Raw genomic sequence first — 15,790 nt, 5'->3', positions numbered from 1 at the left:
TGAACAGGAGTATGTCGACTTTTTTCGAACCGCTGCGACTGCGAGTCAAAGGTGCTGTCGAAAGCGCTGTCACATTTTATTAGTCCGTTGAGGAAAAGTCTTCCTAGCAACAAGCAAAACAGGAACAGACGCAACGTTGGTCGTGCTGGCGCTTGCGCTCTCTCGGCACACAACTTTCCAACATGAAAATGTTGGGTCCAATTCAAATTGCACGGCTGCATGACAAACTGCCAGTTAAGAAGAGTTTGCCACTGACTTTCTTTAAACGGACAAATACGGACACACTTGTTTGCCGAGTTTTGTGAGCAACAGTTGAAACGCGTTCAATAAACACGACGCGTAAAAAGCAGCGCCGTTGGGCGATGTTGACCGCAGGCAAGAGAACACGTGGCGTCGCCACGACTTTTTCTTTTTCGGAGCTGGAACACGTTCCCGCGTCTGACAACGGCGTTTACTCCAACCCGTGTCTTCTGTGGACGGATAACTCGCCGCGAGGTGTTGAACCTCGTTTGTCACGACACCGTCAGTCGAATGCGCCTTTGACGAGGCTTGTTTGGTTGTCAGGAGGAAGTTATTGTTATCCTGCGTTATGATGTTATGCCGCCGCCGCCGCCGCCCCCGGGAGCGAAAGGATCGCCCTGCAACAGCGCGTTACGCTGCGCCTGGGTCCAAATTCACAAAGCACGCACGGACATGACTGATTTGCACTCGACCCGTGTCAACACGTCGAGGTGCCGTAAATAAACTATTTGCGTTTATACGTATGTGCTGAAAATGCCGTTTTCACGGTTGGCTTTGCTGATTGTCGACTTTGCTGATGTCGGTTGCGATCTCCTGTTGCATCGATTTGTATTTGTCTTAACTCTGAGTTGCCTGATGGGGTTCCACACGCTAACTGCTAAGTGTAATTCAGCAACTGAAGTGATGAAGTGATGCATGCACGAGTGAAAATGTCCAATGACCTCGTAGGTTTTTTTGTTCTTTTTGTTGTTGTTTTCTACTTGGAAGTTATCTTTTTCTTATCAAGTGTGAAAAGATGAAGTCAAAATAGTGAAAGCGAAAGCGGTTTTCATTTTTTTTTTTATCTTAGTTTTCATATGAGCTGAGAAAATACACAACAAAAATAAACTCTTTTTCTTTTTTCTATCATTTTCAATAGAATTCATTAAGCAACAGGAATGTCATCTTTTAATAAATGATATTAACTGAAAGCAAGAAAGTAAAAAAAATGATACTGGCAAAATGTTGCTTTTGATTTTTGTCTGCATTTTTTTTCCTTTTTTGATACTGTAGCGGATTGTTGGTCCAGCAGTACTAACAATCCGTTCATGTGCAAGTCTGCGCGCGCTGTCGAGTCGCGTCGGCAGCGACGTCACGCAGCCGGCAAATCCCACCTTTGTACTTCTTCTTCTTCTTCTGTTTCTGTTGTCAGTTAGAGAACAGATTTGGACCCGCTTGGCTCTCCGATGTTCTTCATTTTTGGGCCGAGGCAGCAGGAACAGGGCGGCCTTTCTATACTATAATTGAGGTCCGAAAACAAGGCCAAAGATGGCCGTCGTCAAGGAGTCAACAGCTAACGTCGACTCCGACATGATTATAAAAAAAATGTTATTCCTCAGTTGGATTTCAGCGACCGATCTGCTCCTTTGAGCTCTTCTGTCTGTGACTCGATACGCTGCATTTGCAAGCAGCGTGCTCGCAAGTGTTGCAATGTACGCATGTTGGCTTCGGGATTCCTCAAATTCCTTCCGAAAACGCCAGTGATAAGAAGTAAAGTGCAGCAGGCCAGGAGGCCGAGTCTCCTGACGCCGCTTTGAGGTGAACGCTTCGACGCCCGACAAGCATCAAGAATCCAACGGCTTTCACGCACACACAAAAAAATAAAAAATAAAATAATAATAATAATAATAAAATAAAAAAATAAAGAGCAATGATGATGACATTTCCGAATGAACAATACTGAGTTCTTTAAGAAAAAAAGAAAGAAAAGAAAAAAAAAAGAAAAAAGAATCCAACGGCTTTTATGAGCCTCTTGATTTATCCGACCAACAGTCTTTGCGTTGCGCTCTCGTCTGGAAAGATGAGACTGCATTCGATACATGAAACAAACGCGAGTTCAGATCTTTGGCAGGGGGGGGGGGGGCTCTCGTTTGGCTCGCAAAAAAACTGACATGAGCTATTGCCGTCCGCGTTGGCCCGGCGCAGACGGGACATCGTACAAGATGTTTGGCCCGAGTTCATGACATCCGTAGAGGAGACGCTCAACGAATTCAGCCTGCACCTGACGAAGGATCACAAATTGCGCCGCAAGGATAACGTTAAGGGATTATTTCAGAATCGTCTTCTTTGGCCAAATGTCAAAACGCACGGAAGGAATTTGTCTCCGATAGCAACAAAATGGAGATTTAGGACGACAGCAACGCATTCTTTTATCACGTTAACATTTTTCAGTCGAACAATAATGACTTTGGTGTCAAGCAACATTTACTTTAGCACATTGATTGTCTGCGTTTACGTGTGTGCGCGTTTCCACGCGTAATCGTATGAGAAAATGGTCGCCTGCCAGCTGCAGTGCAACTGATGGTCCTGCGTTTGTTTGTTTGTTTGATTGCATTGCACACCGACATTAATATTGCGTATTATGCACTCGAAGAATCGCAGGACGATCTCAAGCAGATTTGTTAAGGGACCAAAATGCGACACAGTTGAGCCACATGCACGTGTCGCGCTTGGGTTGCGGGTTTCTTGAGCGTCGCCGCGTCGCGTACATCATGCGAAGTGGCTTCTCGTGATCATCCGCAAGTTGACCGACTTCACAATCCCCCCCCCTCGATCAATGAGACGAGACGCCCCGAAACGACCCAATCGGAAGAGAGCAGCAGCGTTCGCAACTCTGCTTTTGTGCAAGTGGACAAAAAGGATCACAGAACGGTTCGTCACGGGGCACTAAATAAGTTGTGTTGCGGAAGGAAGGGTCGTGCCGAGCATGCGTGAGAAGATGGAAAGTTTCCGGCCGCTACGCTTTCCCTCGCTATGCGTGAACTGATGTGAATTTAGGTGACGGGAGGCTTTCACCCCTGGGGAAGGATCTACAAGGGAACAGGGACCGAGAGGCTTGAAAAATGGGATTGACCTCTGACCTGCCGTGTGTAACGTGATCCTGCTATCTATATTGTAGAGTGGCGGATGGGTGGAGGTGGTGGGGGGGGGAAAGGGGAGGTGGTGGTAGCCACGTCATGCTGCTGATTGCAACTTCCTGGGGTTCGATGGCAGGGCTGAACGTGCGCGCACGCACGCACGCACGCACGCACGCACGCACATGTCATTTGGTTGCGAGGTTGTGAAGAAAGCGCAAGAAATGTACAATTGGACGAGTTTTGCAGCGCGTGTGATGCTGCACGAGTGGCAGGCCACGATACGAATGGCGCTTGAAGCTTTTGTAACTATTTGTGGCTTCTGTTGCGAAGAAAAACTTGAGCCCTGCCAGCTGGTTACAAAATGAAATGGAAGTCAAAACATGACAACATTGTCAGTGGAAGTAATCGGGGTTTTCTTTTCACAGGTTATTAAAAAGCGTTCAGAGACATGAACTCGTTTGCTCCCAAAAGCGTATTTATACGTTTTTTTTGTTTTTTTTTACGCTAGAGCGTACAGAAGGCTTTGATGCAGCCTCTGACCCGAAGACGTCCCTTAAAGCAACGGTAGTTCTTACAAAAAAAACGGCCAGTAGATGGCAGCTGAGTATAAGAGATCAACCAGGGCCATGTTGCAAAAAGCTCTTTTCCTCAACGTTTTCAACAGTTTTTTGAATAATGATGGAACTTAGCTACATTCTAATGCTAATTGCTGAAAAACCGAAACGGATACTTTTTTTTCTGATGAAAGAAGACACTCTAATCTTTATTTTGGTAGGTTCCATGTTTTTATAGCAATAGAACACAATATTCTGTGGGACTTGCAAAATCAGTCCAAATCCAGTAGATCAGCCTGGAGCGAAGGGGGTTGCTTGAGTGAAAACGGCTGGGAGTGAATGAGTTAAATGGGTTTTACAACAGCAACAAAGAGCATTGAATGTGATGTCGAGAGGCTTTAAAAAAATCAATACAATAGATGTAAAAACATTGTTATTCACTCTTTATTTTGATGATATTTCATAATGTCGCTTTGGTCAGAAAACTGGAGGTTTTGGTATGAACGTATTCAACAAGCCCACACGCTAACTCGTGAAACGTTATCTGTCACGTATTTCAGGATTCAATTTGGATTATTATTTATGATATATTTATCATCTCTATAAATTTCCACAAATTCCTCACTTTTTACAATACATTCCCCAAATTGAAGAGGCATATTTAAGTCTCACGTTCTGCATCTTTTCAGTGTAGCTTCAGATGTTCACCGTTCCCGTGAAATATGCACGGAATTTGCATATAGAGTTCAAGAATGTTACAAAATTACAAAGTGTTTCATCGTTACATCATTGTGGTAAAAATGTATGACATTATTACATAATGCAGCATTGTTGTGGCGGCCGTGGTTCAGGGTTCGAGACGGTCGTTCAGTAACCGGAAGGTCGGCTGTTGGATGCCCGCTCCTCTCCAAGTCACGTGTCGTCGTGTCCTTGGGCAAGGCACTTGACACACGTTGCCTCCAGTGCTGGTGTGTGTAAGGTGCGAATGTTTGGTGGTGGTGGGAGGGGCCGGAGGCGCACACTGGCAGCCACGCTGCCGTCAGCCCGCCCCAGGGCAGCTGTGACGGCTTAAGTAGCTTATCGCCACCACAGTGTGAATGTTTGAGTGCATGAAAATGTATCCATTCCACTGTAAAGCGTCTTTGAGTGTCTCGAAAAGCGCTCTATAAATCCCACGCGTTATTAATATTGCATAACACAACTCAGCAGTTTCGCAGGCTGATGTTGTCGAAGCAACACAGCATTTATGCGCTAATCATGCAAAAGGTGAATTGGGGACTTTTGCCAGCTGTCAGCTATGATCTTCCAAAATGTGAAATTCTGTTCCGTTCCGTTCCGTCTTCAATTCCGCTTATCCGGGGTCGGGTCGCGGGGGCAGCAGCTTTAGCAGGGAAGCCCAGACTTCCCTCTCCCCAGCCACTTCAGCCAGCTCCTCCGACGGGATCCCAAGGCGTTCCCAGGCCAGCCGTGAGACGTAGTCTCTCCAGCGTGTCCCGGGTCGTCCCCGGGGCCTCCCGCCGGTAGGACATGCCCGGAACACCTCCCCAGGGAGGCGCCCAGGAGGCATCCGAACCAGATGCCCCAGCCACCTCAACTGGTTCCTCTCAACGCGGAGGAGTAGCGGCTCGACGCCGAGTCCCTCCCGAATGACCGAGATTCTCACCCGTTCTCGAAGGGAGAGTCCGGCTACCCTGCGGAGGAAACTCATTTCGGCCGCTTTTTGCCAGCTGTCAGCTATGATCTCCAAAATGTGAAATTAATTCTTGAAATCGACTGAAATGCATTTAGTTGTATTGATTTTTTAGATGCAGCGGTTTGCTTTGGATGAACTTGTGCAAATTCCTTGCCACTGACTTATTAACAGAGCATATAAAAGTTGATAACTCATGTTGCGCTTGCGTGTTGTCAGTAAAGATGAAAGATGTTTTGTTGCCGGAGTTTGCAGTCCTGTCAACAATCGCTAGCGATTGAAAAGAGCCATTTTAAAGCTTGCCGTGAAGGATTTGGAGGTTCAAGGCGCGAGCGCTGAGTCGCGGGCTTCTCGACTTGAGCCGTTTTTGTAGCCGCTTTCGTCCGGCTGTCTAAAAGAGAGCGAGATTGCAGCGCATGTGTGGGTGTCTGGCAGTCTGGCATTTCCTGAAGGAGTTTCCTCCCCGCCGTCAGAGCGGAACCACCCTGTGGGCGCCCCACAGCAGTCCGTCCGACTCCACCGCTGCCCTCCCGCCAGAGACACAGCGGCAGTGTGAAGCGAGCCACGTGCAAAATAAAGGCCCGCAAAATATAAAGGAGCATTGAGGAAGGAGAGGTTGCGAAATCCTTCTTATTAGGGCAGCGACCGGCGGTCGGTCGACCCGAGCCAAGTCTGCGCCTCGGGGCTGTCGGCGGCCCGCCAGCGGTCTGAAAGCCCGATTGTTGCCGTGTTGCGGATATTTGCTGTTATTTGTACTTTGATGTCAGTGCCGTGATGGATCGCCGCCGCTTCCAGTAATCGGCTGCAGCCGATAGAAAGCGGGCGCGCGGGCCAGGATACCTGCGCTATCAGCTAGCTTAAGCGGGCGCGGGGCCCTGACAAGAGAAACCTGCCAGACGAGACGAGGAAAGGCAAGCGGTTACTGACGAGATGAGGGAGAAAAAAGGGGGAGTCATGTCAGACGCGCAAGTTCCAGCTGCTCTCGGTTAGCCACATTTTGCTGCGGAGCGGCTCGAGGGCTCCCCCAAAGGTCCTGGGCAGCGAATGGGCGGGTCCAAATCATGTCGGTTGGCGTCGGACATCACAGATACTTCATCTGATGTTTTCGGCGATGACATCATACTGTTATAACTGCCGCAAAATTCTATGAAGACTCTTAAGTCACTCAAACCCAATAAAATGTAAATATGTTCTTTTATACTTTGTCCTTCACTCCCAACATTTGAGTTTTTATGTTGTTGTTTGTTTTTTTATGCATGCAGAAGGCTTTGATGCAGCTTCTGACATGAAGAGGTGGCTTAAAGCAACGGTAGTTATTGCAAAAAACGGCCAGCAGGTGGCAGCAGAGTATAAGAGATCAGCCAGGGCCATGTTGCAACAAGCTCTTTTTGTCAGTGTTTTCACCAGGAATGTGAATATTGTTGAAACTTAGCTATATTCTGATGCTAATTGCTGCACAACGGAAACATACTTTTTATACATATATACTTTTTTTTCCTGATGAAAGGAGAGACTCTCATTTTTCTTTTGGTAGGTTCCATGTTTTTATAGCAATAGAACACAATATTCTGCGGGCCTTGCAAAATCAGTCCAAATCCAGTAAAATAGACGGGAGCAAAGGGAGTTGCTTCACTGCAATTGGCTGCCTGTGCATGATTTAATTGACGGTACACTGTAAAAAATGACATATGGGCACATTGATAGCTCGAGACCGTAATATGGGCAACAAATCTCCCTTTTATGGCTTCCAAAACGTTCTGCGAGATTTGGACTTGTGCCTGGCCGTTCATCTCGAAGAGCATTTCTGAGGTCAGGGGTTTTAATTTCATCGATTTAAATAATTGTCATCCTTGAAATTGCTGATTACAAGTTTGAAGACGCTCGTTGGCCGAGCGTGTCCTTCTGGTCCGATTCTTTTGCTCCAGGCCGGTTTTGTGAGTTTGATTTTTCAACCACAATTCAAAAGCAATGTCTGATTTCCATCGCTTGAACCGCGGACGGGCCGGTTGTGGCCCGCGGGCCCTACTTTTGCCCAAGCGCGCCGTAAGTCTTCAAGTTGAAAGAAACGGACAGCGAACCACAACCTGGGCTGGTCGTTTGTGAAGCCCAGCAAAAGGACGGTTTCACGACGCGTCCCGGGTGCGAGGCACCCACGCAGGACGGCGGTTGAGGTTCGGTGGATTCCGTCGGAAAAAGGCCCGCGATGAACCCGCCAATGGCGAGTCTACCGCTACGCCTCTGAGGATCCGATTTGTCGCTCGCTTGGAAAAAGGGGCTTGCCGTTCGTCCCCCGCAGAAAAAGCAGTTGAAGAACTCCCTCCGAACGAGATGCTGAGATTCGATTGCATTGTTTTGCGAGCGTGTGCGTTTCTCGTGTTTACAAATCGGCAAGTCGGGCCCGCGTGTGCCGAGCAGACCCGGTGTTTCCTGCAGTGTAACCCGAGTCTGCGGCGGAATGTTCAACCACATCCGACGCCACTCTACTCAAGCCCGGGACTCACTCGATAGCTCGCGGGAAAAACAGCCGAGCGCTCTTACGGCTCGGGCGGTGACTTGAGAAAGAAGTCGATGTTCGGAAGAAGTCCGCTTTTCGATCCAAACGCATTTTGACTTTGGCTGCCGACGTCGCATTGAACGTCTGAGAGAGGTTCGTGTCGTGTGACCCTTTGCTGGGCCTGTTGTCCTGATTGGGTAATTAATTCCGGAGCTGCTCTTTCCCGTCACCAAGCACACTATTTAGGCGCGCGCACTCCCTCGCTCGCAAAGTGCGGTGAACTGAGGAGCTCCCGCATTCCCGTGACCTTAAGGCGGCTCGATTGCGCAATCGATTTCGTCTTTCTCATCATTCTCGGAACTTCTTGGAACGCCGCATCCATCTTTCTTGCTCCACTCGACGGACGCCAGTGTGCGAAAACAGCCCGTCAGAGATTCTGCTTAGCTCGAAGAAGCGGCGCCAAATGCGTAAATACTTGACAGCCTGGTTTGCGAAGCGGTTGGGTTTTTTTTTTCTCTGATGCTTTTTACAGCCCTTCTTCTTGCGCAATGCTGTCCAAGTGCATCTCGGTTATTGAGAGCACATCAAGTGGGCCTGGCGCGCCGGCTGCCATTTTCACTGCCGTCTTCTCCATTTCACTCGGATCGCGTCAGTCAAATGCGACGATTCATGACTTGCTTTTCTATTTCTGAACCGCTTACAAAGCTGTTCTTGCCTGCGGTTTTATGGACTTTTTGGGTTGCACTTTTAGAAGTTTGGAAGAACTAAAAAAAAAAGAATTCATTGTTTTGACCCCCACTTGAACAGAAGTGTCCCAAATAGACGGTTGCACAACAAAGATTTTTCACAATTCGGCGAGTCCCAATCAAATTCTTTTTATTGTTTCAACCATTTACAAAAGTAGTTTAAAGTGGCAGATTTAATATTGATCACACGAAGGTTTTGGATTGTAAACGTGATGTTTTTTCATTAAACATAGCAAGTTGTAAGAATTCAAACATGCACTTTTAACTCATTTGCGCACAAAAAAGTATAAAAACGTTCGATTTTAAATATTGCCATGGTCCCAAAAACGTTTTTAAACGTTTTTTATTTTAATGCTAGAGCATGCAGAAGGTTTTGATGCCGCCTCTGAGCTGAACAGGTGGCTTAAAGCAATGGTAGTTATTGCAAACAAACGGCCAGCAGGTGACAGCAGAGTGTAAGAGATCAACCAGGGCCATGTTGCAAACAAGCTGTTTCCGCCACTATTTTAAACAGTTTCGTGAATAATGATGAAACTTAGCTATGTTCGAAAGCTAATGTCTGCAAAACGGAAATGGATAGAAACCTACTTTTTTTTCCTAAAGAAAGAAAATACTCTAATCTTTCTTTTGGTAGGTTCCATGTTTTTGTAGCAATAGAACACAATATTCTGTGGACCTTGCAAAATCAGTCCAAATCCAGTCAAACAGCAGGGAGTGAAGGGGGTTGCTTCAGTGAAAATGGATGGGAATGAATGAGTTAATATTTTAGTTTTCTTCATGGGGTCATTGTGTTGTTATCAGGTGTCAGGAATCCAAGACCAAAAATTAAAACCCCCGGAAAAGTTTGACTTTAGCCGCAGGTGCGTCTACTCAACAGGTGGACACAAACTCATTTAGCGCCCGTGGCAGGGTTTCTACTTTCTTCACCCCTGGTTGTTGTGGTCCTTCCCTTGTGGTGATGATGATGATTTGAAGTTGTCAGTTGCTGTGTAGTTGCAATGATCCTGTTTGAGTCAAAGCCCAATCTTGAATCCCGACCTGCTCTCTGTCGTTACTTTGTATTTTTGTCTGTTTCCCAACTTGCGTGTCTTGTCTGCATTTGGGTCCGAATTCCGCACCTCACGCTGTGTTGAGTTTAGTGAGCAAGTGCTGGTGTTGGCAATGACATTGGTCCAAGGTGTGTGGAGTTTTTAAAAACGACACAATGAAATGATCAAACGCAAATTAGACAAAAATGAAAAGTAAAAACAAAATCTTGGTTACAGATAATAACAAATGGAACTGCTGATTATTAGTGGAGGGCAGAAATGATGCGACGTCCGTCTGATTTTCTTTTAAGGACAGGCTGCGTTCAACTTGTGATTGACGTTTGTTTTTCGTAAGTGTCAATCTTTCAGAGATGGATTTGTTTGGTCCTCTGTAAAATAATATTTGATGTCCTTCCTTGACTTCTTTTGAGGTGTTGGATTGTTTTTCTCTTCCTTATCATTTTGATCAGCATGCAGCCAACAGACAATGAAACATTGTGAATGTCAGCGGAGGAGCAACTTCGCGCCCCCCCCCCCGTCGCTGGTTCTGGCTCTCCCTGTTTGGGCACGACGAGAACGGCCGATTTTTGAGGCTGATAACGTCAGGAATGCGACTCGAAGAGGAAATGCTGGCCCGAAGGAGGCGTGCGCATGTGGCGGTGGAGGCGCGTCCCTCATCCTGCATGTCACCCCCGAAAACGCACCTCAGGAAAAAAAAACGAAGGACTTTGGTGCTATGAATCACCACCAGTAATTATTTTCAAACTTTTTTTTTTCTGCCTTTAAGCAGGACCTCAATTACATTTCATACATTCTTTTCGTTCTTAAATGGTTCATAAATTCATTCAATAAGTTGTCAAACGACTGCTTTTGAATGAGATTATAAACAAAGATAGCATTTTAACGGCTGTTTCACTGGATTTTGACTGATTTTTGCAAGGCCCGCACAATATTGTGTTCCATTGCTATCAAAACATGGAAGCTACCAAAAGAACGATTAAAGTCTCTTCTTTCGTCAGGAAAAAAAAAGTATATTTGTATCTGTTTCCGTTTTGCAGCAATTAGCATCAGAATAGAGCTACATTTCATCATAATTCACATTCCTGTTGAAAACACTGACAAATTTAGCTTTTTTTTGCAACATGGCCCTGGTTGATCTCTTATACTCTGCTGCCACCTGCTGGTCGTTTTTTGTGATCACTACCATTGCTTCAAGCATTTTCTTCAGTTCAGAGGCTGCATCAAAGCAAAGTATGCTCTTGCATTTAAAAAAAAGCATAGAAATACTTTTTGTGTTTTTATCCGTTTTTGGGAGCAAACGTGTTCGAGATACTGTTGTGCATTTCATGAGAGTTGTCAGTCTAATTCCCTAAATGGCGCAATGTCACCATTTGCAGAGACGGTCGTTCAGTAACCGGAAGGTCGGCTGTTGGATCCCCGCTCGCCCCGAGTCATGTGCCGTCGTGTCCTTGGGCAAGGCACTTGACACACGTTGCCTCCAAGTGCTGGTGTATGGAAGGTGCGAATGTTTGGTGGTGGTGGGAGGGGCCGTAGGCGCACACTGGCAGCCACGCTTCCGTCCGTCATCCACCACAGTGTGAATGTGTGAGCGCGCGAAAAATGCAACCACTGTGAAGCGTCTTTGAGTGTCCAAAAAAGCGCTACATAAACCGAATGCATTATTATTATTATTATTATTATTAATAGGACGAAAAAGCCGAATGGCTTCAGGAGCTTGCACACCCACAAATGCATGAGCGAGTGCAGCCTCAAAGTGCACACGGGCCTCCTGACAGCACGCTTGAGTGCTCGACTGAGCGTGCGGCAATTAAGATAAGACCGGAGGACTTTTTCTTTGTGCATCTCCTTCAGTCCGCTTTCTTTTGTGCCGAGTGATTGCGAGAATCTGTTGCGAAGAACTGAATCTGCATGCGCGTTAACAGACCTGTGACAACGGGCTTGTTGTTTGACCTGAGCGGCGCCGAGCCGTCACCTGAGCCCTCTTCTTCTGTTTGGACTCGCGCTCGGCAGCTTTATGCTGACTCCGGGAATTATGATCCGTTTCCCGTCGGTGGGAATAATAGAGTCAAGTTGGAGGGAGGGGGGGGGGGAGGGGTCAGGAACACTCGTGTGCAGTAGTAGAAACAAGTCCGGCTCCGCTCTGGGTCAACACTGACAGCACGTGCACTTTTAAGCCAGATGTTGAAAAATGAACATTTGCATGAATGTGGGGGGGGCGTGGTCGGCGCCATTTTTGTCTTGTGTGGCTCCACTCGCAATTTGAAAGTGTGTGGGTGTGTATGTGCGCAGTTGGTGGTGCACGTACTCGTCAGAATGACGGGGCCACCCTTTGGAGGTCACTTCGCACATTGTGCGCAGGCCAAGCTGCGTGGGGGGGCGCGGGGGGGGGGGGGGGGGCGGGGGGGGGGAAACCTGAGCTCCAACTCGCACGCCAATAAATCCACACGTCCTTCTCGCTCGCTCTCTTCGGAAAATGCTTCCAAACGATTACTCGAATATGAAAATAGTTGTTGATTATTTTGATAATCGATTACTTGTTGACGAATGTTTAATTTTGACATCTGCACTCGTTCTTACCTGCGCTTGATATTTTTTGGGGTCGCCACTTTTAAGCGAGTGTCACAAACTCTCGCGTTGGCCTCCAAATGCGATCGTGCTCGTGAAAATGAGATTTCACCGCATCTGTTTGTGGTTCAACTTCAGTCATTTCGTTAGCTTTCGTTTCACTCGCCGACGACTTTTATTTTGCTGGCTCGGCAAAAAGTCCAAACTTTCCGTTACCTGTTGACAAACACGGCCTCCGACGTTCCACAAGCTGTTGATCTTGGAAACACGATGCACATTTATTATCTATGGCAGATGACTTTTGCAAACAAGCACAACCATTTTTACTATTTGATCTTGACATGATGCTTAAAGTGTTGTCGATGAAACGACGAGAAGACGGAAATTGTTTCCGCTTCCGCTTCCTCCGTTCAAGGCGTGCATGTTTTTCTCACAATAAGCATGCTTTGAAAGTTCTTCTTTTTTTTTTTCTTCCAAACTCTCTTTGGTGGTCTGAAATATTTCTGGGTGGGTCTTGAACCCAACGGGGGGGAAAACGAGTCCGGGGTCGTTAGGAGGCTAAATCAGGACTTCTGGACTCGGGTCAGGCCACAAGAGTCCCACAATTCATCAGCGTCTGCCGCTGGAGGAGCAGGACAGAATTGATGAAGACACGACGAGCACTCGCGCCGGCTGGCCAAGTCCTCCCGCCCGAGTCGGGCCCGCGTGCGCCTTTGATGCTCTTGACTTTTGCACCTTTTGTGCTTGCAGGATTACCTGCAAGGCGACAGCAGCAAAGCGCACCAGAAGCTGGCGTGGAAGCCGAAGGTGACCTTTGAGGTGAGTCTGCTAGCGTGGGCGGAGCCACAAGAATGTTTTTCCAAGGACACGAGCTCCTTCCAGGCGCGTATGAAAATATTGCCGCCGGTAGAACCGATGCGGACCGAGAACGTGTTGACGCACTCCGACCTGCTGGGACGGCGTGACGAGGCCTCCAAAATGGGCCGACCTCACTTTCGGCATGTCGCGCAGCTTTCGACGAGTCGTTCCGATCGAGGCCCGTACGAACACTTGCGGGCTACGTTCAATAAGAGACGTTTTGATAGAGCTTTCCTTCTGATGTTAGCCGATATTAAACACTCTAAAAAGTATGGGTCAAAAAATGGACCGATCCTTCACTTGGAATGGGGTCATTTTGTATAACCCAGAAAGTTGGGTCAAATTGACCCATAAATTGGATCAGTTCAAAATTGGGTTACTTTTGACTCAACTGTTTTTAGAGTGTGCAAATGTGCTGCACATCAGAAGTGTCAAAGTCATTATTGCGGCGGGCCGCATTGCACTTTGGGCTTCCCTCAGAATGGCCCAAATGCTTTATCAAATAATTGCAGGATTACGTACAAAACAAATTAAAGTCATAAAAAAAAAAATACATGCAAAATCTCAACATTATTTATTGCACGTGATAATTTGAAGTTTTGGTCAAGTGCAAACAGGATTTGCTTTTGTGGGCCACATGAAAGGATGTGGTGGGCCGCATCTGGCCCCCGGCCCGCCACTTTCACACCCGTCTTCTACATCATTCTTTTACTTTTTTAATCATGTCGTCTTCATCGTGTTTTGCATACATGCGCCTAACAATACATTTTAAAAAGTAATATATAAATTGCAAATGTATTTGCTTGAGCTGTTTTGCTAATGATTGTCAAGTTTGAAAACAAAAGTTGTGCTTGTCTTGTCATGAGTGACTTAAAAAACAAATTCATTATAATATAATTTTTCATTCAAATTAGTTCATGATTTTTGTTACTTTAAATAGTGACAAACAAATAATACTAAAATGCGGATATCATCGCCGTCGTCAAATAAATGCCGCAATTTTTTCAGTTTTTCCAGAAAACACCAAAAACTGAATCAAACACTGATTTTATTGCATATGTATTAATCAATTTTATTTCAGGGGTAAAATTCTATGTTATTTTCGAGGGTGTCTAGATGAGGTTCCAACATCCTCACGTTTCAGGCAAAACGAAACAAAAATCGTTTTCGTCAAAATATGGATCAACTCATGGCGAAATCATTTGATGGATTTTTTAAAATCTCATCTTTGTGTTTTCAAAATCAAATGTTGCCCTTGACCACAAAAACGTTTGCACGCTCCTGCCCTTCTTGTCATTGAAGCTGACCTTGAAAGGTGACATGACGCGTCACGTGACCTGTCACGTGGCTTGTGTGTTCAGGAGCTGGTGAAAGAAATGGTGGAGGCCGACATTGAGCTGATGAAGAAAAACCCAAACGCTTGACATGACACGATTGCCATCAACACAACATGAAGGACCAGAAATCGCCGTGAAATGGTTTTTTTTTTTTTTTTTTTTAAAGTTTTTAATAATTAATGATTCCGTTTTAGCCACGTGCTCTATTTAAGAACAACGTATACTGAAATGCTGGCTAGTCTGAACATCAAGTTTTCATGCAAGTGGTCGTCATTTCCAAAAGTAAATGCACTTCATTCAGTGCGTGCGTGCGTGCGTGCGTGCGCGCGTGTGTGTGTGTATGCGTGTCAGTGCGTGCATCTGTCCAAGGCTTGCCCAAAAAATAAATAATGTTCTTATTGTAACGGATCCGGACTTTTTTTTTTCTTTCATTCTTTTTTCTAACAATGAACACATCATCTTTTTGTAATTAATATCTCATTTAGCACGCATGAAAAGCTCATTGGGCGAATTTGGTTCCGCTTTATATTTACTGTCATATGGATTTAATACATAAATGAATCAAATACAAAAGTACAGTAAAGGTATTGTATAATAATAATTGTTATAATGTTAATATTATTGCTATTTCAATGACTTCATTTGAAATACTTTGACGTTAAATTATTCTAGCCATAAATCAATTTTCTACACAACCTGTGTGGGCCCACTAAATATTAACCCCCCAGCAGAAGTCAATTGAATGGCTGAGATGGGCAATTTTACAGCGTGTGTGTGTGTGTGTCGGGGGGGGGGGGGGGGGGGGGGGTCGTGTTTTCGGAGCGGCAAATGAGAAGCAGATGTGCCCGGGCGCGCCGAGAGCCCCTCAACCGTCGAGCGGGTGCACCCCGTACCCACCCACCGCGAACCCCTCATCACAAATCTTATCATCACTTCAGCGGATCGAAACCTAAAAAAAAATTAAAAAATAAATAAATAAAATAAATGCAGCGACGCCCCCAACAATGCATGCGAAATGCTTTTATGATCCCGCGCGCGTGTGTAGACACAGACTCGAATTAATTTAGGGTGAAAACACAAACATCACATCCAGAAAAGGGACATTTGGAGGTGCACGTTGAGGAAATCCATGTTGACGTTTTTGTGGCGCAAAACACACATTTTTAGCAGTTTTTCATTGTAAATAATTCAATTATGACGAAAATGAAATGTTTCCATTTCGTTATTATTGCAAAATCAATTTAAAGGAGCGTACACTGAAAAAAATGAAAGGAATATATATATATATATATATATATAATATATATATATATCAAATGGTTGCACAAAATAAAAGCAACTGTATAAATATTTTTTAAGT

The 15,790-nt window shown here is 45.7% G+C and overlaps 1 protein-coding gene across 1 annotated transcript in view; it reads left to right on the top strand.

Moving 5' to 3' along the window:
* gmds (GDP-mannose 4,6-dehydratase) overlaps positions 1–14,834 on the top strand; it is a 73,952-nt gene extending 59,118 nt beyond the window's left edge. The window contains exons 10-11 of the mRNA XM_086089151.1: positions 12,986–13,054; positions 14,455–14,834. Of these exons, the coding sequence (XP_085945277.1) occupies positions 12,986–13,054; positions 14,455–14,517 (132 nt within the window). The 3' untranslated portion in view covers positions 14,518–14,834. The remainder of the gene's footprint in view (positions 1–12,985; positions 13,055–14,454) is intronic.
* The last annotated feature ends 956 nt before the right edge of the window (positions 14,835–15,790 follow it).

Source organism: Leptonotus elevatus, chromosome 11 (genome assembly GCF_054856555.1).
Source record: "Leptonotus elevatus isolate MCC_2025b chromosome 11, RoL_Lele_1.0, whole genome shotgun sequence".
In the NCBI taxonomy this organism is placed as follows: domain Eukaryota; kingdom Metazoa; phylum Chordata; class Actinopteri; order Syngnathiformes; family Syngnathidae; genus Leptonotus; species Leptonotus elevatus.
The sequence above is the reverse complement of the archived record's forward strand: the minus strand, read 5'-3'. Positions and strand labels throughout refer to the sequence as shown.